Here is a 20,311-nt window from a genome sequence, read left to right on the forward strand (position 1 = left end):
CATTGGCTCGCCGGAAAAGAAAGCAGCGCTGTGATTGGACGACAACAAAAAATGTGATCTGGACGTACAGAAGGCGACACTAGAGCTGCATCTTAATCTTGTTTTTGAAAGTCTCTGGATTCTTTCATCCACTGCTCTTCCCGATCAGACTAAATTAATCGATCGCCTGCCCTGGCTGTTCTTTTGCATAAAAAGGGATCAGCGGTACTACAACAATATCTGCCTCGCATCTGTCATATCTGGACCTGTACCCGACTTGGTCTCTGCTGTCCTGGTGAGTCAAATAAATGATCTGAGGTTCATTAACAAACATCAACACACGTCTGTACCTACCATTCACACAGTGAGGCAGGGAGAATGAGTTGTCCACCATGGCCCAAAGGAAAGAAGCTTGTTCACCTGGATTTAAAAGGGGCGCCCCCAAGAGCAGAATACCTCCATCAGGTGAGAGCACGGCAGTCTCCTCTGTGACCTGCTGCATCATCTGTTTTAGCCTCTGTCGCCATTTAAATGTTGGTTAGTCCCATGTGCTGATGTGTGTTTCATCTCCTCAGCTGATTGAGCTGTTCTCGAAGCTGGGAGTGGAGGGCCTCCTTGTGGAGTATGAGGACATGTTTCCTTACGAGGGTCAGCTCAAGATGCTGCAGGCCACAGCACAGCCTGCCTACAGGTGCACTTTGGGACCTAAACACTGGGCATTGCATAATTCATGCTTGATTGGCTTTTTACTACTACCTTGTCATGTTGTGAGATCCTGTAATAAAATGATTATCCTTCCGGCGTTTGATAGACTCTTTTGCCATAAAACACTTTGGTTCCCTTAGTATGATAGTTACGTGTGTTTGCTGTGTAATTTCAGCCAAGGGGAAATATTATCTCTGCAGGAATTTGCCAAATTTAAGGGCATGGAGGTCATCCCACTGGTGCAGACATTTGGTCACATGGAGGTGAGGCATACATCATGGTCACCTCCAGTTTATAACTGTTTGTAACATATGTTTTTGCTGCCTGTGTGACATCGTCCCTTCTCATAGTTTGTGTTGAAGCATCGACCAATGTGGGGCCTCAGAGAGGTGGCGCACTGCGTGGGTACCCTGAATCCACACAAAGAGGAGGCGGTGGGGCTGGTGATGGAAATGCTGAGGCAGGTGGTGGCTCTGCATCCAGGCCTAAACACACTTCACATTGGAGCAGATGAGGTAAGACCTAGCATTTTATCAAACTGTTGTGTTTTTATTTATTTTATGATCAGTTCTATCATACTTTGTCTCCAATTGCTCAAGGTGTACATGCTTGGCGAGGGGGAAGAGTCAAAACTGTGGTTGGCTTCACCTGGATGTACAGTGGAGCAGCTTTTCCTAAGTCATGTGACCAAGGTTGCCAAGGCCATCAAGGAGGCATGGCCTCACATGACCATTATAATGTGGGATGATATGATGAGAGGCATGAGTAAGGACACACTGAAAGGTAAGGACAGCTATGAAATACTGGAGTGTGCCAGTTTAATTGCTCAGTTCCAACACTCCAGGCCTTTCTGTTACTTTGACCAGTCTTTTGAGTCTTTTATTTTGTTATCCATGACAGCCAGTGGTCTAGTAGGACTTGTCCAGCCAATGTTGTGGGACTACAGCCCTAATCTGGATGTGAAAAGAACTGGTAAGAACTGCATACAATATGAGGTGGCATTCAAATTAAACCATATTATTTAATAGTCATAGTGATGTATATCCCCTGTGTCATCCAGTGTCTCTGTTGGAGAAGTACTGCAGTGCCAGTATGTCAGAGTTGTGGGCGGCCAGCTCCTTTAAAGGCTCCACGGCTGTTTACACCTGTGTGCCCAGCACGCAGAGACATGTGGAGAACCACTTGCAGTGGTTGGAGGTGGCTGCATCTTTACCTGCTAATGTAAAGCTGAAAGGCATCGCCATTACAGGCTGGCAAAGGTACGAATTAGGCAAATTTCTCCACATTTAATCCTCTCAGTACTGAGATGTTCTGCAGCCTAGTACTCATTTATATATTTATTTCAGATTTTCTAATTTTCTGGTACTAGTATGAATGTACAGTGGTGTGAAAAAGTGTTGGCCCCCTTCCTGATTTCTTACTTTTTTTGCGTGTTTGTCACACTTTGTTTCAGATCAACAAACAAATTTAAATATTAGTCAAAGATAACAAGTAAACACATCTTGCAGTTTTTAAATGAAGGTTTTATTAAGGGAAAACAAAATCCAAAACTACATGGCCCTGTGTGAGAAAGTGTTTGCCCCTAAACCTAATAACTGGTTGGGCCACCCTTAGCACCAACAACTGCAATCAAGCGTTTACGATAACTTGCAATGAGCCTGTTCCAGCACTGTGGAGGAATTTTGGCCCACTCATCTTTGCAGAATTGTTGTAATTCAGCCACATTGGAGGGTTTTCGAGCATGAAACACTTTTTTAAGGTCATGCCACAGCATCTCAGTCAGATTCAGGTCAGGACTTTGACTAGGCCACTCCAAAGTCTTCATTTGGTTTTTCTTCAGCCATTCAGAGGTGGACTTGCTGGTGTGTTTTGGATCATTGTCCTGCTGCAGAACCCAACAGATGGCTGGACATTCCCCTTCAGGAATTTTTGGTAGACAGCAGAATTCATGGTTCCATTTATCACAGCAAGTCTTCCAGGTCCTGAAGCAGCAAAACAGCCCCAGACCACCACACTACCACCACCATATTTTACTGTTGGTATGATGTTCTTTTTCTGAAATGCGGTGTTACTTTTACTCCAGACATAATGGGACACACACCTTCCAAAAAGTTCAACTTTTGTCTCGTCAGTCCACAGATTATTTTCCCAAACGTCTTGGGGATCATCAAGATGTTTCCTGGCAAAACTAAGATGAGCCTTTATGTTCTTTTTGCTCAGCAGCGGTTTTCATCTTGGAACTCTGCCATGTAGACCATTTTGCCCAGTCTCTTTCTTATGGTGGAATCATGAACAGTGACCTTAACTGAGGCAAGTGAGGCCTGCAGTTCTTTGGATGTTGTTGTGGGGTCTTTTGTGACCTCTTGGATGAGTTGTCGCTGTGCTCTTGGGGTAATTTTGGTCGGCCGGCCACTCCTGGGAAGTTTTTCCACTGTTCCATGTTTTCATTGTTTGTAGATAATGGCTCTCACTGTGGTTCACTGCAGTCCCAAAGCTTTAGAAATGGCTTTATAACCTTTTCCAGACAGATAGATCGTAGTTATTTTCTTTCTCATTTGTTTTTGAATTCCTTTGGATCTCAGCATGATGTCTAGCTTTTGAGGATCTTTTGGTCTACTTCACTTTATCAGGTAGGTCCTGTTTAAGTGATTTCTTGATTGCGAACAGGTATGGCAGTAATCAGGCCTGGGTGTGGCTAGAGGATTGAACTCAGGTGTGATAAACCACAGGGATGGCAAACACTTTTTCACACAGGGCCATGTAGTTTTGGATTTTGTTTTCCCTTAATTATAAAAACCTTGATTTAAAAACTGTACGATGTGTTTACTTGTGTTATCTTCTATCTATACCAATTTGTTTGATGATCTGAAACATTAGTGTGACAAACATGCAAAAAAAATAAGGAATCAGGAAGAGGGCCAACACTTTTTCACACCACTGTAGTTGAAGGGGCAGAGGACTAAATCCGTGAAGGGATGATTACTATTTTGAATCCAGGACTGTTTGTGGTTGGTAGCAGCGAATGTGTAATGCTTTCTATTTAACAAAAGCTATGGATCTCCAGGACAGTGTTGCACGCCTGTCTTACTGAGATTATAACACATAACAGTATTTATGTAAAGTAAAACTGCCCTTTCGTGGCTTCAACACTTGAATTTGTTAGGATGTGACTTAATAGGCCAAAAATCATGTAATGCAATAGCAGAAACCCTTAATTATTTCCACTAATCAGCGCAGAGTTTTTTTTTAAGAAACATATTCTTTCCCTCAGGTATGATCACCTGTCAGTGCTGTGTGAGCTGATACCTGTGGCTCTTCCATCATTAGCAGCCTGTCTCCAGACGCTTATCCATGGTCAGTTCAACACTGAGGCCGAAAGCAAAGTAACTCAGATGCTGGGTGTCTCCTCAGTAGAGGCAGAGACCATGGAGAGGTGAGGTCTGGCAAAATTTGATGAACACAACAATTACTACAGAGTGTATGGGTACCTTTTATTTAGCAAGATTTGTCCCATGTGGCACTTAGGACTTCTGCAGTTGACTCACTGTTCCCAGGAGGAAGGCTGGCTCAGTTAATTGTGGAGCTTGATTCATTGCTGAAATCAGAGGACATACGATTTTTTGAAAACAGCATGTGAGTTAAAAACATCTACAAATATGTATTTTCCTTTAACTGTTTGCAAAAATAAAGAAAAAAGTGTACTTCTGTAGTAGGTAAAGTTTAATGACAGCTGTATGCTCATTTTGCAGGTTTGTAAGAGGATGGTTCAGCCCCTATCAACGGCAGAGGAAGATGGTAACCCCACTTATCACCATGCAGATTAACAAGCAAGCATCAACGTGAGCAGTTTTTTTTTTTTTTTTATTACAGCAAAACAGTGTGGTGGAGTATTCTGGCCACTGTTTGGGTTGAAAAAAGATGAAAAAATTTATTTAAATAACAATGTCAAATTACTCAAAATAAAGTCATCATTCTTTGTATTTGAATTGGAGCCAGGTGAAAGTAGTCTCATAGCAGCCCTACTACTCCATTTCCCTGAACACAGCATGTTACCATGTTAAATTTGTTCAGACTTCAGGCTTCTAACTGAAACCCGTCTGGTCTTATCTCTATAGCTACTTGGCTATTTTGCAACAGAAGGTGGAGACTGTAACAGCAGAGATGGTGCATCTATACCCAGATTCAACAGCCCAAGAGTGGATAGAGGAGCATGTTACCCCAGTAATGTCTCCACTAGAGAGGATTACAGAGGATATCAGAATCTGTGTGAAGGAGATGGTGCCATAGAATAGTTGGCCAACTCAGTATCCACTGATCTGTGGTTAATATTTCTACAACAAACTTAACAGGAGTGATTTTTATTTTTTTTTCTGCTTGATTTCTGTGCTAATCCAAGAAAAAATTAATTGCTAATATTTGTAGCAAAGGAATGAAACAATACCATTATCACACTTGGTCTTTACATAAAAACCTGTTTTATAAACAGTAATTCTTGCAAATGTATCAGTAGTAAATAATGACAATTAAAAAAAAAATCAATCAACAGTTAATCAAAAACCTTCAAATTCTTCTTTTAAGCAGCACACACTGACATTCAACCTTAGTGACACAGTGCTGATTCAATATACTTTAAGAAAAAATAAGTCTGACTAAAGCATTATATTGTTTGCCTGAGTTTCTTCTTTGGTTCACAAAGGAATGCACATAATAAGACAGATCAGTAAGAGACCAAAACACTTCACACATAATTCACTGTTGACTGAATTACGAAATACTTTTCATGCTTGAATACAGTTTGCACATGCATTCATCCAGATGACGGACTGTGTACACATAAACACGCAAAAGGGTGATTATCTGGGTGGTCTAGAAAATTGAGGGAAAAGCACTTTCCGTTGATTATACACAAACACTTATTAGAGTTCATTAAGAAGGTAGAAGTTTGTTCTCAAATAGTAATCATTTTTTAAAAAAGTATAAAAGTCTTCCTGGATTTTTTGAAAACTAAACTAACTAACTAAAGAATGAAACATTTGCAAGGCAATGGTTGTAATTGGACTTTTAAGGCCACATAAAAATTAAATAAAAGCATAAACCGGCAATCATAACTTGTATAAAAATACAAGGGAGGAGTCTGTCTGTAAGGAGACACAGGCTGATGCTGTATTCTTGGTGTTACATGCACATGCGTACACAGGTATTACTGAAACCACACTCTCTGTAATGCTTCAGTAATGCTGTAAAGCCCCCTAATACAATGGACCCTAAGGTTTCTGGTCACACAGAGATGAGAGGTTGTCTCCGTCATCATCGGACTGATTGCTGTTGTCCAGAGAATCTTCCTCATCCTCGCCATACTCTGCCTCATCCTCTTGGTGTCTGCGTTGCTGCAGCTCCTCCAGCCCCACAAAGCGTTTCAGCAATGCAGCCACTGTCTCCACATCACTAACAGGTAACAGAAGGAATATTCAGCATTAACTGTCAAGAGTATTTTTTGGGGGGGATGCTAAATCCAGATTATTATTAATAGTACATCAGATTATTATTAATAGTACATCACTACATAATGGAATGAGCCACAGTAGAAGACATTCAATTTGCATTCTACAGAAAAATATACATATACTTGTAAGTCTATTAAGTGTTAAGAGTGAAGTCAATATAAAGAAAACTATTACAAAAAATGTTAAGTGTCTTATAACTGTTTTATAGGACAATTGCACAGATTTAAGAATTAAATCCAGATTTAAGAAAACTGAAACATTTTCAAAAGGTATGCAGTTCAAACTATACCAGATAGATACCTGCGTCCCCCCAATGTGGCACTCTGGGTTAGGGGGTAGGAGAAGCCTGCAGCCAGCCGCAGCATCAACAAGTATCCTTTCCCTAAATAACGTACCTTCTCCTCCTGGACGCAAATATCACAGAGCTGAGTCAGATCCAACACAACTGAGTGAGAAAAATGAAAATAAATAAATAAATAAAATATCTACCACTCTGTGCTCTCAAACTAATGTTGATAACTGGATGGCCTAACTCTGGGGTGTCACTGACCTCTCTCTTGGCCCTTTCTCCACAGTGTCAGGACTAAAGTGTACAAGCTAAAGGTCTTGAGCTCAATCAGATTCTTTGTTTTGTCAAAGACAGCCTCTTCCCATTCTTCCATGTTCTGCATGGCCACAAACAGACAGCCGGTCACGTAGAAAACTTTCCACAGGATGCTGTCTGCATGATTTGCACGATTTGCAAAAGAAACACACCAGAAAATGGTATTATGGGTAAGTGTAGAAGGTTATGTTGGTCGAAAGATGTATACTGGTCAGGAAATTACATAAATTCAGTTTGAGTACCTGAGCTGTAGTATGCAGCTGCCAGTCCAACAGATGCTATCCCTGCAATGAAGGTGAAAGGTTTCTTATTTTAAAGGCTTCCTATCTGCTTGACATGTTTGCTTCATACCTGAGTGCATAGAAAACATTTGCTCAAAAACACTCACTTACCAACCAAAAGAGACCAGGAACGAATACCCGGGGATCTTTTCAGGTGGAGCAGGGTGGAGCTGTGCTTCTCTACTGTCATGTATCCCATCTGAACCAATGCAAAAGCATAAAGTGTTTCTTGAAAGCCAGTTTTGTCTGAGCATAAAGCCCCTAAATTATAGGGTCAGTTCACTAAAATCACAAGAAATGTGTCCTTATCCTGAGTGGTATCCAGTAATATCGGCCTCTGCAATTTCAGCTGCCACCCAAATTTCAAAATTGAGCTTTTGATTTGTTCCACATTAGGTTTAACTTTTGGGAGTGACAGGACATCAAACAGGGCCCAGTACCAGGCCCACCCTATGAGGTTAATCCAGTCCTGGTCTTTCCAAAAGCAATGTTTTAGTTAATGAGGATAATCCAGAGGTGTAGCTGCCAACAACTGTCATTAAAACTATTTTCTATTTAAACAAATAGTCCAAACCTACAAAGTAATCAGGATTGCTGATTACAGGCAGAGTAACACTGCTAATTCAAAGGTTGTTTTGATATTTTTTATCCACAAAATAAAGGTCTGTTTGAATCCATTGTACTGAGGTGGGGGCAGAAGTCTCAGAGGTGGCTATCGCAATACATCAGCACATAAAACCAAAATTATCTGCATGACTTCTTATTTCTAGAGGCAACCCAGGACATATATATGTATATGCTGATAGATATATGTTTTTTTTTGGGTGGATTGGATAAATTGAGCCTTTAATTGGATCTGATAACCCTACAAGGCAACAAAGCTTATCATCCTGCTGCTGATGAGAGGATGTGATGAACTGTCCACACAGTCCTACCAGAGCTGTACAAACACACCAAGTTAGAGTCATTTTGGATCACTTACCGTCGACTCTTAGGTCTTACTGCAGATCTTCGCCTGGCAGCTTCAGCAAATGAACATTTGTACGAGGAAACACATGCACTAATTTATAAGGAAGTTCTAGTGATATTGCTGCAACAACTGCAGCAAGTGGCCTAATGGGTGATACTTCCTTCCTGGATCCGTCAGCTCTGATTGGAGGAGTGCTTTACAATCAGCCTTCAAAATAAAAGAAAACAAGCCATCGAGATATGTCATTCTCAGCCTCATGTTTGAGTGGGAATCAAGTGGTTCGAATTACTAAAACAAAAAAGTATTTTATTTCGTTTTGTAACGAGCTAGACTTTACGTTCCCGTAAATTTAACGATAACCACATTTCTTCTTGACATATACTTTGAAAATCAGAGCCTGGCTATTATTACCTCACGCAAGAGGGCTTGTCACGTGAGGTAGAGAAAACGTGGGACTTTTTAATCTTGTAAATGTGATGTTTAGTTAATCTTCTTCTGCGATAGAGTCAAGATTACTTATTTTTAATACATCAGTCCAGTCGCTTGATTAAAACCTCAACTCAAAACTTTCGATTGTTTGCGCATGCGTCACGGATTCACCGGGCGTACACAATGGAGTCGGACGTGCACAGACCTGACTGCTAGAAGTCCGGACGCCTTTGAAAGCAACGGTTTTCTATATTATGAAATAACCGAGGGGCTTCGTGCGAGCGGCGTCTCCTCCAGCAGACAAGGTGACCGGAAAGGAAAGGGTGCTGAGTAGCTGCCGGGTTCAGCTGCTGCAGTGTCGGTGTCCGCTTGTAGCTGCTCCCCTGGCGCTCCTCTGCGTTTGTCCATGTCTTTGTCCGCTAGAGCAGCGAGATAGAAACCGTCAGGTGAGTTCCCTTAAAACTTTGACCTTGTAATAACCGCACCGGGAACGACTTAAACGTTAAACGTTAAACGTTACGTTAAACTCACACACGGTTCAACATGTAGCGTTAAGGCCGATACAGTGGCCTGTAATGCACTAGCACATTTTCATTTTCATAGTTACCGCTGGCGCTAAAAATGTGCAGTGTTTGGTAATTAATCTTATGTTATTGGTGTTTTTGCATAGTCGGTGTTTTTTTTACTTATTATGTTAGTGTTATTATACCGACGTATAATAAAATAGTCACCACCGAGTCGACGTTTTTGTCCTAACAATGGTGACACAGGTTAGTGCAATATGTGGGTCTCTGTGTGGTGATAGTTCTCAGCCCATACTTCTTTTATTTTCCCTCATGCGAACATAATGTGCTGTAACGGGCTTTGTGGCAGTGTATATAATTAACGTGAGCCATTTAAATTTTAATGACAGGATGCTCGTTTGTGTTCATTGGCACTTTCCCACCATTATAGAGCTGTTGTGTGTGTGCGCGTGTGTGTGTATGTGTGTGATAAGCGGGCTGATTGTGATAGGACAGTCAGAGGAGGGTGGAGCTGACACGCAGCTGAAGCAGGCTGCAGTAGACTCCTCATGCCACTGTCCCAGAGGGAACGATGAACACTGGGAGGTTCATACTGCTCTTATATGTATGTATATAGTTATCACTATCAATATACAGACAGCTGCCAAGGAAAATGTCTGAGGTCAACATAGCAAAGCGCAAGGAGAAGTGTGAAAACTGCACCAAACAGGTGACTTTGTGGATCGACATGAAAAGTATTGTTCTTTTTTTTTTTTTTTTCAGAAAACTGTGTTGTACTAACCTTTAATTATTAATCTGCTTAAAGTGCAACAAAAAACAGAGTGATGAAGCTGCTGACTCACACCAGGAGAGAGATGATATCAACGGGCAGGTAATGTCACTCAGCAGTTTTATTCATTGTCAGTTGATCTGCCTAAATCACTATTATTATTATAATTATTATTAAGGTGCACTTCACTGATTATACACACCACAGTTCTGTTTAATCCTCAAGTCGTGTCATCTGAAATAGTAGCTCTGATCATGTTATTACATCCTAGGCTTAGCGATTATACATTTACAAGAGGAAGTCTTCAAAGTGTGGTGTTTAAAATAAGTGGACATTTACCTGCCATGAAAGCTTTTAGTTCTATGGTAAATGTAGAAACCCATGTTTTGGGACTATGAAGGATTTTTCTTCTAAATCAACCTTTAAATCTGAGTCTTGTGATTTCCCCAATCTATAAAAATCCACTATTCAATTAGTGAATGATACTTTTTAAAATTTAAAATATTACTCTCTGAACCCCCATTCCATGCTACTCTCATTTCAAGTCTCTTCAGGTGAATGAGGGATCTCAACTGTTGCTCAGTGCCTGTCTGTCCTGTGATGGCTGCGTATCTGAGGAGGAAAGCCTGAAGATTTCTCAGCAGAACCTGGAGGAAGTAGAGCGGGTTCTGGCACTCAACAAGGTACATTGTACAACCAGTCAGCCTCTGAAGCCTGATAAAGTCTGCTTTAAGCCTCTGTATTATCCCTGTTGTTTTCTCTGCCCGTCAGAAGTGTGACGTGTCCAAGCACAAGGTGCTGGTTGCATCGGTGTGTCCACAGTCGCTGCCTTTTTTTGCTGTGAAGTTTGGTCTGGATATTACAGAGGCTGCACACAAACTCTGTGGCTTCCTCAAGAGCCTGGGTAAGCTGGTTCTGTTTTCCAGATATGGTATGGATGTAAAAAGTAACAACTGCTACAATTATTTTTTTTTGTCATAAAATGTAGTGTAAATGTACAGATCTAGAAATAAAATATTAAAGCACAATTGAATTGCTCTTCAATAAAGTAATAGGTAGTGGTACTGTTTCTTTTAAACTGTCTTTTAAATTCTGACTTTTCTATTCCAAAAGCAATAAAGTAATAGTCTACATTGACTTTTTGCAGCTGTTTGGGATACTCTTCTGTCAGAGTGTAAACTATCACTGATAGCGTCTGTCATAGAAAGCTTGACTTTCTCCTCCAGTTCTGTTTCACTGTGTCTGCTCTCTGGATGTCCCACACAGGTGTGCATTTTGTGTTCGACACCACTGTAGCGGCAGGCTTCAGCATCCTAGAGAGTCAGAAGGAATTTATTCAGAGGTATCGCAGGAGGCATCATGACTCCCACGCCTTGCCCATGTTCACGTCTTCCTGCCCAGGTAAACTCTTTTTGTCCTAACCTGTTTTGCTCCACCACATTTCCTTGCAGCTCTTTGCATTTTTTTATTCCCCATCTGCCAGGCTGATCTTCTAGCAAACTGTAAAAGCCTCTAACCTTACCTAACATGTGCCTCAATTTTAATCTTCTTTGCCTCTTACAAATGCTGATATTTGGGTTCCTGGCGGTACGGAGAGTTGTTTTGCATACTCTGTCCTGAATAAGGGAATATAGCACTTGTTTTAGAAGTACAGATAGCAGTGGAGAGCTGGTGGGGAAAGATAGAAAGTTCCTCGTTCACCACTCCCTTCATCAGAGATAACACTGAAAAACCTTCTTCCTTCTGGCCTTCTGTTGTTTTATGAACAGACATCCAGTTATTTAGATTGCAGGGTTGCCACTAATCAGACATAAAAGGTTATATAAATTGGGGGTAAAGTGGTTGGGAAGTGTGAAATTCGTTGGAAATTTAATTTGTATTTTTATAGGATGTACTAAAAGAAAGAACTTCATATCCACATCATTTAATTTCACAGTGATTTTCTGTTCATACTATAATGCGCAACATTAACAAATCGGAGAGGAATTAGATATTTATGGCAGAGATTAGAATGGTACAGACTGGAAGCACCACTTTCTCCATATAAATCTAAACTAATTTTACTGAGCTTCTTGAAAATTTTTCTATAAAGATCAAACCATGCATGAATAGACTGCTTTAGTAAAAGGATTACTTTATTAGTGCATGTTTGTGCTTGTGTCTGCCTGTGTGTGTCCAGGATGGATCCGCTATTCAGAACGTGTCTTGGGCAGTTTGGTCACCCCTCATATCTGCATGGCCAAGTCTCCTCAGCAGATCATGGGCCGTCTGGTCAAAGACTACTTCTCAAAACAGCAGGTGAGCAGGGATCCTTTTGTCACACCTCACAGTCAAAGGTCTCCCGTTTGACAGTGGGTCCCTTAAACTTTACTGTTAAACATAGACTGTCTGTATAGTAAAGGCTTGCAGAAATGTGTTTAAGCACAAATAAAGTGATTAAGAAAGTGAAGCAAAAATGAATGAACAAACTTTGCAAGCTGTCTGTAGCAGACATACAAAGCAGTATTCATGAACACGTAGTAGGGCTGCTGCTCTTGCATCTTTTGCCTGTTTACCATTTAGGAGAAGTTTATACCTGTGTTATCTGGAACAAAGTCACTTTTAAAGGTTAACTTCAATTTGAACCTGCTGTATTTCCTATTAAAGTGGGTATGACAGCTTTAAAGCTGGTGCTTTTGCAAACCCTGTTGGGAAAACGACCAGTTGTTTCAAACAGCAGTGTTGGGGGCAATAAATGTCAGCCTCAGAGAGCTGTCAGAACAAACATGATTTTAGTCAAATCATTTTTCACACTTATGAGTCAAAAGGAAGGCAAAAATGCATGTAGTGGAATTTTTATTACCCTTACCATTTGGTTTAGGTGCAGTTAAACTAAACATGCTCATTTTAATAAAGCAGGTCCAGCATAGGACACAGCTTGATTTTAAACACTTTGTGATGATAACTGGATTTAAATTATATGTCCTCTAAGCATTTTTCCTACACCCACAATTTAAATAGTTAACAACCGCCTGAGCGGTATCAAGGTAGTGGTAGCAATGCCTTGACCTGTTTAGTTTTTGATAAAATAATAGAGAGGAGATATTTTGACTGTTCGCAGTCACAGTTAGTGATACACTAGTCAAAGCAGAACAGTGGAATAATCAAAACACACCACACTCTTGCACTGGTATGACTGTACAGTGCTAATGGTAGAGTCTGATATGGTCTTCAACTCCAGGTTTCAGAGCAGGAAGTACTCTGCCTTAATATGTTGTTGTTTCTTGTCTCCCAGCAGAAGCTAAGTCCAGAGAAAGTCTATCACATGGTGGTGGCTCCCTGTTTTGATAAGAAACTGGAGGCTGTCAGAGAGGAGTTTTACAACATCCTGCTGGAGAGCAGGGATGTGGACTGTGTCCTGACCTCAGGTTGGATCTTTCGTCTTTATCTTACAAGTTGCTACCTTAGGTCGACTAACATTGGCAAATCTTTACCATAGTTTGTTTTGATGCCTTAATTGTGTACATGCCTTTACTGGATGTTGTACCTAAGTAGTGTATATATATTTCCAATTACCACTTGTCATTGAACATCCAAAATCCTTGTTCTCCATATAATAGAATATTACACCTAAAGATCGTTTACTGTAACTAGCTACAGTAAACTCTGTGATTTATTTTTAGTTTGTGGAGAAACCGAATCACTGCTGAACAAGGAAATCTGCACCTGTGCTCAGCAGGCCATAAAACATTATACAAGTTGTATTTATCACATTACCATTCACTTCAGCGTTTCTGTGGGGTGTTAAAAAGTCTTAAATTTAAACATCTGAATTTTAGACCTTAAAAAGTCTTAAATTCGCCATGGCATTGTGTACCAGACCTTAAATACATTTAAACAGGCTTCAATAATGGCACATACATGTTACGCAACTACTGACCTTTATTCCCTTGCTACTTCTGAAATGCAAATTTTAACGCTCCAGTAGCTCTGGCAGCTCCAAGCCCAGCACCACTTACCCTGCATGGCTGTATTCTCTCATCCAAAACTACTTAGCATTTCCTTTACTTTCTTTTTTGTTTCAGGGGAGATCTTTTACCTGATGGAACGGAGGAAGGTTACAGTGGAGGAGCTGGACTCACTTCCACTAGACCAAGTGTGAGTAGTTAAGTAGATTTGTCACAATTAACGCAGAATAGTTGTTAGGACGAGATCCAGTATATTTACCGCATCATTCTGCCTTGACACTCCAGGCTCGGGGAGGCTGGAGACATGGCACTGATGAGGCACAAGGGACGAGGTTCCGAAGGCTTCCTGGAGCACGTGTTCAAACATGCTGCCAAGGAGCTCTTTGGTTTGGACGTCTATGAGATCACTTATAAGACCCTCAGGTCAGAGACACCAAGACTCTATTCTAATTGAAGATAATGTGTAGTTCCTCTTATCACGTGTATGAGTTCTACTAACCTCATGCATGGATGCATGCATTTCTCTTAATCCAGAGTCCTTGTCTTTTAATGTGAATTCTTGCCAGCAGTATCTCATGACATTTTATCATCTGGACATTTCATGAATCCTGATGTCTGGTGTGCCATGGTTTTATAGGAATCGGGACTTCCAAGAAGTGACCTTGGCGCGGGACGGGGAAACACTGCTGCAGTTTGCTGCTATCTATGGTTTTAGGAACATCCAGACCTTGGTTCACCGTATGAGGAAGGGCCGTGTGCCTTACCAGCTGGTGGAGGTGCTGTCATGCCCTGGAGGTAACACTGCAAATACCAAGATGAAATGTAGTCCTGAAACATCCGCTGAAATGCTGTGATTCAGCTCAGATCTGTTGGTCTAAGCCCTTCCTGTGTTTTGCACGTATCCTCAGGGTGCTTAAGTGGGCGCGGCCAGGCAGAGAGCGAATCTGGAGGTCGGGTGGATAAAGCCCTGGTCCAGCAGATGGAGGAGGCCTACAGCAGTCTGCCAGTGCGCCTCCCAGAGCTCAACCCTACGCTGCACACCCTCTATCAAGACTGGCTGCAGGGCCAGGACTCCTCAAAGGCCAACATGCAGCTGCACACCCAGTATGGAAACCAGAGTCAGAGTCACACAAAGCCCCCACACATGCAGTGGTGAGGAGATCCACTATAAGGACAAGACAGAAGTTGAACGAAGGTTGCCTCCAGTTGGTTATACTATGATTGGACCATCTCATCATTCATGCTGCCACCATGAAGGATGGGCCATGGGCCATGGACCATGCTGCACTACAGACCAGAGTGGGAAAGTGCAGTTCTTCCATTTGGCCATATGGGGGTGATGTCTATCTTTCATTAATGGAGGATCCTTTGTGCCAAACTTGAAAAGAAGTAAGGGTCCAGAGTCCAGAGAAGGATTTTATGCAGACTGTAGCAGTGATGTTAATGAGCTGTTCAGCTAATGGCAAAACTTTTGATACAAAGTCGCCAGATCTGCCACAGAAAGTCTATAGCAAAGGTTACATCAAATTATAGAGCAATAAGACCAAGAAATCATTTGAGAAGCTTTTAGGAGATCATGAAATGAACCTGTGGTTACTGAATGTACATTTGTCTCATGTATTCCAAATTCAGACTGACCAATATGAAACATGCTGTTTTTTCCTTGTGTTGAAAGTTGCCTCCTCTGAAGGACAAGACACACTGATATCTATGCAATGGCGTGACGATCTTATGTCAACAGTCACAGTGAATCGAAAGGCTACTGTATGGTTAAAGACATTAAAGATCTTTTAAATATAATCCATGACCTGACAGTGAGTGTTTGCCTCTGTGTAACTGCCAGCCCAGTGTTTGTCTCAGTGCAGAGTAATTTTTTAAAAATGGTCTCATCACTTGTTCCCATTAACCAGACTGTTTTTAATGATCTCTTTTAGTTTTACAGACTCATACATGCAGCACCTGCATGTTAAGCATTTCAGTGGACAGTTCCTGGTGATGACATTGTTTTACTGGATAGTCTGCAGTTAATGGTTAATATCAAAACGCTGATTTATTAACCGTGAATGTTTAAATTTCTCTAGTTAAAGGGTTGCGTGGAAGGATAATAATACTGGTTCTAATTTCAGAGTCCGGATTCTAAACATGGAACTTATCTTCTGTAATTGGATATGTGTTTTGTTTTTTGTTTTTTAAGCTTATGGAGAACAACAATTTCTGCCATTTGGTAAAGAAGAAAGGGCCCCTTTTGTCAGAGCAGACAATGCCTACTAACAGAAAGCACAAAGTTCAGCTCCATGAACCAAAGGGAAAGCATTTACAAAACATGCTGTGAGCTTACCATTACCCCAGTTTGAAGCCTTCACATCACCACCTCCTTCACTTGCACTTCTTCCCTGCCTATCATTTTCTGTCCCCACTTGTTTGCTTTCATTCTGGACTAGAAATTCCCCTAGGCGTGGTGTGTGTGGGTTTGGAAGTCACTTGTCCTGTTTTATTGCAGGATGAAATGCAGATGCTAACACTACAAGAACAACTGTGTAAGGTAAGCATCAATTTCTGTGTATACAAGTGTGTTTATTTGCTTTTTGTGTCTTAGAGCAGTCAGTCACTTAGATGGTCATTCATGGTTCTATTAGCATACCTGAGCCTATCTATCTAAATGAAATAAAATGTAGCGTTTTCTGAGGGATTGTAGTCTGTATTAGTAAAATTCTGTGAATGTTTAAAACGTTCTGCATTTAAGATATTCTTAAAATGCACATAGGCCAAAGATAAATGTTAGATTTATTAAATAATGTAGTATTATTATTATTGATGCATTAGCGAGCATGCAGTAAAAATGTCAGAAACTGGACTTTTCAGTTCTTCCTGTGCTTGTGTGGGTTTCCTCCCACAGTCCAGTCCAGTCAGGTTGATTGGTGACTCTAAATTGCCCATAGGAGTGAGTGTGAGTGTGTGAGGTTGTTTGTCTCTATGTGGCCCTGTGATGGACTGGTGACCTGTCCAGGGTGTACCCCTGCCTTTCACCCAAAGAGAGCTGGGATAGGCTCCAGCAGATCCCTGGGACCCTGGATAGGAATAAGTGGGTATAGACCAGGGGTATTCAACTAAAATTTAAAGAGGTCCAGTTAGAGAAAATTTCTTGAAGCAAAGGTCCGGAAGATCATAATGTCTAACTAGTTAGTGTGATATGTATTTAAGTAGCCTAGTAGTTTTATCAGCATCTGCATGTAATCAATACCTGACTGTCAAATCAAATTAATTCAGTACAATTCAAAAACGTTGACAATATTTATTGTCATGTAACGTACAACTGAACATATATGTATGGCTGTAGATATGTATAATGTTCTCTCATTAACTAAGTTCTCTCTCTTTCTCCGTCTCATTCGACAGTTTCTCTCCCTTTGTTTTCTGCATGTATCGCTCTCTTTCTTTTTCTTTGTACTGTCTTTTCATGTGTAACTTGCCTCTAGCGCTGTTTACACTGTAGAGTCGTAATGTTTACCGCATGGAATGCACAGACTTGATTGGTTGAGTGGTATCACGTGGGATGGCTGAACTCGCATGCAATTGGTCTGTGCGTTTCCACTACTGTATAGTCTGTGCCGGTGGAAACAGAAGCGCCCCGTTAGGTTTTAAATCACAATCTTCTGTTTTGGCTATAGATCCGGGTCCGTATCCGGGGGTGGCTTCTGGGTCCGCACCCGGACCGCGGTCCTCCTGTTAGTGACCTATAGTATAGATGATGGATGGATGGCTCAAACATTTATTCAATTTAACTTTCAATTTATCATTTGATTATCTGGGTCAACAGATAATCCCTTACTATGACCCAAAAGATCCACTATTTATCAATTAATTTGACACATTCATTCAGTTGTTTAGTTATTATTAGTGACAAACTATTTATGCATTACTTGTAGTGAATTGTTGCAACTTGTCATTATTTTTAGCCAACTATTTTAAGTTCATTAATTATGTGTATGTATTATTTTAGCTGTTTATCTGTTACCGTTGCCTAATTACTTATTCGTTATTACTTTTAGGAAACAATTTCACTTGTAACTTTCAACTATTTAACATTTTACTGTACATACAGTGAACATTCAAATTAAATATTCATTGCCTTTGCCTAAGAATTTCAAAGTATTACGTTTAGCTACAGTCATGCAACATCTCATCAGTTTGTACTTCTAAATGCTTGCTGACACAAAATCTACTAAATATCAGCATCACATCACTTTATAAATGTATTTGGATGTTGTTTTATCTGAGCCACACATATGTGATTATTCTTAGTTATTAGTTATTATTAATTTAATCAATTGAGGCTTTTTAATTAGTTGAGTTACTCCTATTTTTCAACATATGCACTGTCAACTGCACAAAACCCCATTTCCCTACAAGTTTTCATATGTTTTAAATAAAATCCCAATGTGAATACAATTACTAGTGAGACTAGTTAGTATCAGAACTACTATTACAGACTATAAAGGTTGGTTGAATGCATTAGGCGTAGGCATGTATCCAGCGTTCTGCATGTTCAGTTTTTGCAGAGTTGCTTTTGTATGATTTTCTTTTAATTCTTCATAGCCCTTCAGCCTTCAAAAACACCATATTGAAATATCCAGCTGGACTGAATCCAGCTTTTGTAATCCACCTCTCAGATGTTTGAAGACCTGACATAACAGAGTATCCTGATCCACGATTAGAACAGATCAAAGCATTACTCATTTGATCTTGGATCTGTTAAGCCACATACAAAGACCGGGCCTCTGGTCTACCGTTGTTATGACTGACAGTCATGTTAGTAAAGTTAATTCTCAATCCTTAAAACATGTGAACTAGTACTGCGTTAATGGGAAAAGAAGAAAAACAAGCTGCTTGCTGTCTTGATCATTGTACAATAATCTACAGCTTCCTGGAGATGCAAGGGAGAGAGGGACACGCATAATGATTATACAATGGAGGCTAGACAGGTGTCTGGATTTTTGCCTCAGTGAGGCTGTCATTTAGTTTCCCCTGTGTCCCCACTTACATTTGCAGTTTCTGTTATGTTCTGTCAACTAAAACAATATAGTACAGAACAGGTGAGAATACGCCTTTTAAATTTCACTAAAATGTTAACATATTTAAAAATGTACCATCTTACAAAAATTAACCTTATGAATAGTTAAAGGGCAGCACGGTGGATTAGTGATTGGCACTGTTGCCTCACAGCAAGGTGGTCCCGGGTTCTAGTCCGGCCTTTCTGTGTGGGGTTTGCATGTTCTCCCTGTGCTTGTGTGGGTTTTCTCCAGGTACTCTGGTTTCCTCCCACAGTCCAAAAACATGTATGTCAGGTTGATTGGTGACTCTAAATTGCCCATAGGAGTGAATGTGAGTGTGTGAGGTTGTTTGTCTCTATGTGGCCCTGTGAAGGACTGGTGACCTGTCCAGGGTGTACCCCTGCCTTTCACCCAAAGAGAGCTGGGATAGGCTCCAGCAGATCCATGTGACCCTAATTATGAATAAGCGGGTATAGATGATGGATGGATGAAATAATTAAAGGAACCATGCTAGATACATGAAATTGTGAAACTGCCTGAACACATATGAAATCAGACTGTGAGACTTCACAAGGATGGGGCAGTTTACTGACCATAAACTGAAACCCAGGGGGAGCAGTAGATGTACTTAAAAAATAATGTCACACACAAGTCAGTATTTACACAACCTTACTTTGAAAAAGAGACATTAACTGCTTCTGCCTTGGGTCAAGGATTATTTGTGGAGGTTGGTACTTCAGAGACAGTGTGAAGGACACTGCATGAACTCAGCCTCTACAACGTACAAGAACAACCCTATTAATCATAAAACAAGCACAAAGCACAAAACTGAAAAATTAAACTTTGCTCGTCAGACAAATCTAAAATTAATGAGGTTAAAGCAGTGAAACCCAAGGGGAATTTGTCTGTCAACCTGCTCTACAGTATTCCTGAGTGACCCCATTCTTTAACATGGTATGAGATTAGAGCAGCTGCCTTCTCATCCAGCAGGCTGAGGGAGACCAATGCAGGGGCCCTTAGTTCTTACTATTGTTTATTCTTTCCTCTAGTTACTAAAGACTGTGGAACTTCGGCCATGTCGTGCCTGAGGATATGTTTGAGTCTGCTCTGTGCCGTTGCTATTCTACGAAGCAGCGTCTCAGCAAATGGAGGTTTTTATACTTTTTATACAATGAACATACTGAAAATATATAAAGTATACTGTAAATACATTCTCATGGAGGAAATCATTTCAATTATTGCTGTGTGTTTTTTCTCATCCAGCAGTGTTGGTGACATGCAGCGAGACTGAAGTTGCATGTGGTGGAACATGCACTCTAAACTGCATTGTGAACTACCAGGATTTGGAGAGTACCTGTGAAATTGTAAACTCTTCGTGGTGTAACACAAGAGGCAACAAATCATGCAATCATGAGCCACCATACTCAATGCAAAAATCAAACAATCTGACTTATCTGTCACTGACCATCTCTGTCACTGAAACGAGTAATTACACTGTCAACGTTATTACAACTTGTGGCATGGATCAGTCATCTCCAGTCACTGTTC

The 20,311-nt window shown here is 40.7% G+C and overlaps 3 protein-coding genes across 11 annotated transcripts; 2 read left to right on the forward strand and 1 right to left on the reverse strand.

Moving 5' to 3' along the window:
- The first annotated feature begins 55 nt into the window (after positions 1-55).
- hexd (hexosaminidase d) lies at positions 56-5,287 on the forward strand. 4 transcript variants are annotated; one of them, XM_026316225.1, is made up of 12 exons: positions 56-274; positions 345-444; positions 555-670; positions 860-947; positions 1,035-1,199; positions 1,284-1,467; positions 1,585-1,656; positions 1,745-1,943; positions 3,956-4,117; positions 4,210-4,317; positions 4,434-4,523; positions 4,800-4,971. In XM_026316225.1, exons 2-12 carry the CDS (start codon positions 358-360, stop codon positions 4,969-4,971), a joined length of 1,443 nt encoding a protein of 480 aa, XP_026172010.1. In that variant the 5' UTR covers positions 56-274; positions 345-357. The 4 variants fall into 4 exon arrangements, with proteins under 4 accessions (XP_026172010.1, XP_026172009.1, XP_033181656.1 ...); XM_026316224.1 differs by having other exon boundaries at positions 56-444; positions 4,800-5,287; XM_033325765.1 differs by lacking the exons at positions 345-444; positions 555-670 and having other exon boundaries at positions 885-947; positions 4,800-5,287.
- An 11-nt stretch (positions 5,288-5,298) lies between these two features.
- Positions 5,299-8,213, reverse strand: cybc1 (cytochrome b-245 chaperone 1). 2 transcript variants are annotated; one of them, XM_026316228.1, is made up of 6 exons: positions 8,056-8,213; positions 7,185-7,272; positions 7,035-7,076; positions 6,739-6,909; positions 6,552-6,633; positions 5,299-6,078 (listed from the first exon to the last, which is right to left on the reverse strand). In XM_026316228.1, exons 2-6 carry the CDS (start codon positions 7,270-7,272, stop codon positions 5,949-5,951), a joined length of 513 nt encoding a protein of 170 aa, XP_026172013.1. In that variant the 5' UTR covers positions 8,056-8,213; the 3' UTR covers positions 5,299-5,948. The 2 variants fall into 2 exon arrangements, with proteins under 2 accessions (XP_026172013.1, XP_026172012.1); XM_026316227.1 differs by having other exon boundaries at positions 5,694-6,129; positions 6,489-6,633; positions 8,056-8,212.
- A 270-nt stretch (positions 8,214-8,483) lies between these two features.
- On the forward strand, positions 8,484-15,519 carry narf (nuclear prelamin A recognition factor). Of its 5 annotated transcripts, none has more exons than XM_026316162.2 (12): positions 8,485-8,918; positions 9,427-9,705; positions 9,802-9,867; positions 10,311-10,448; positions 10,537-10,669; positions 11,032-11,166; positions 11,945-12,063; positions 13,040-13,172; positions 13,830-13,902; positions 13,998-14,135; positions 14,350-14,507; positions 14,621-15,519. In XM_026316162.2, the coding sequence occupies exons 2-12, from the start codon at positions 9,649-9,651 to the stop codon at positions 14,866-14,868; spliced, it is 1,398 nt and encodes a 465-aa protein (XP_026171947.1). In that variant the 5' UTR covers positions 8,485-8,918; positions 9,427-9,648; the 3' UTR covers positions 14,869-15,519. The 5 variants fall into 5 exon arrangements, with proteins under 5 accessions (XP_026171949.1, XP_026171947.1, XP_026171946.1 ...); XM_026316161.2 differs by having other exon boundaries at positions 9,470-9,705; XM_026316164.2 differs by having other exon boundaries at positions 8,484-9,705; positions 10,320-10,448.
- Positions 15,520-20,311: the final 4,792 nt, after the last annotated feature.

The sequence above is a fragment of the Mastacembelus armatus genome, chromosome 19 (genome assembly GCF_900324485.2).
Source record: "Mastacembelus armatus chromosome 19, fMasArm1.2, whole genome shotgun sequence".
Classification (NCBI taxonomy): Eukaryota; Metazoa; Chordata; class Actinopteri; order Synbranchiformes; family Mastacembelidae; genus Mastacembelus; species Mastacembelus armatus.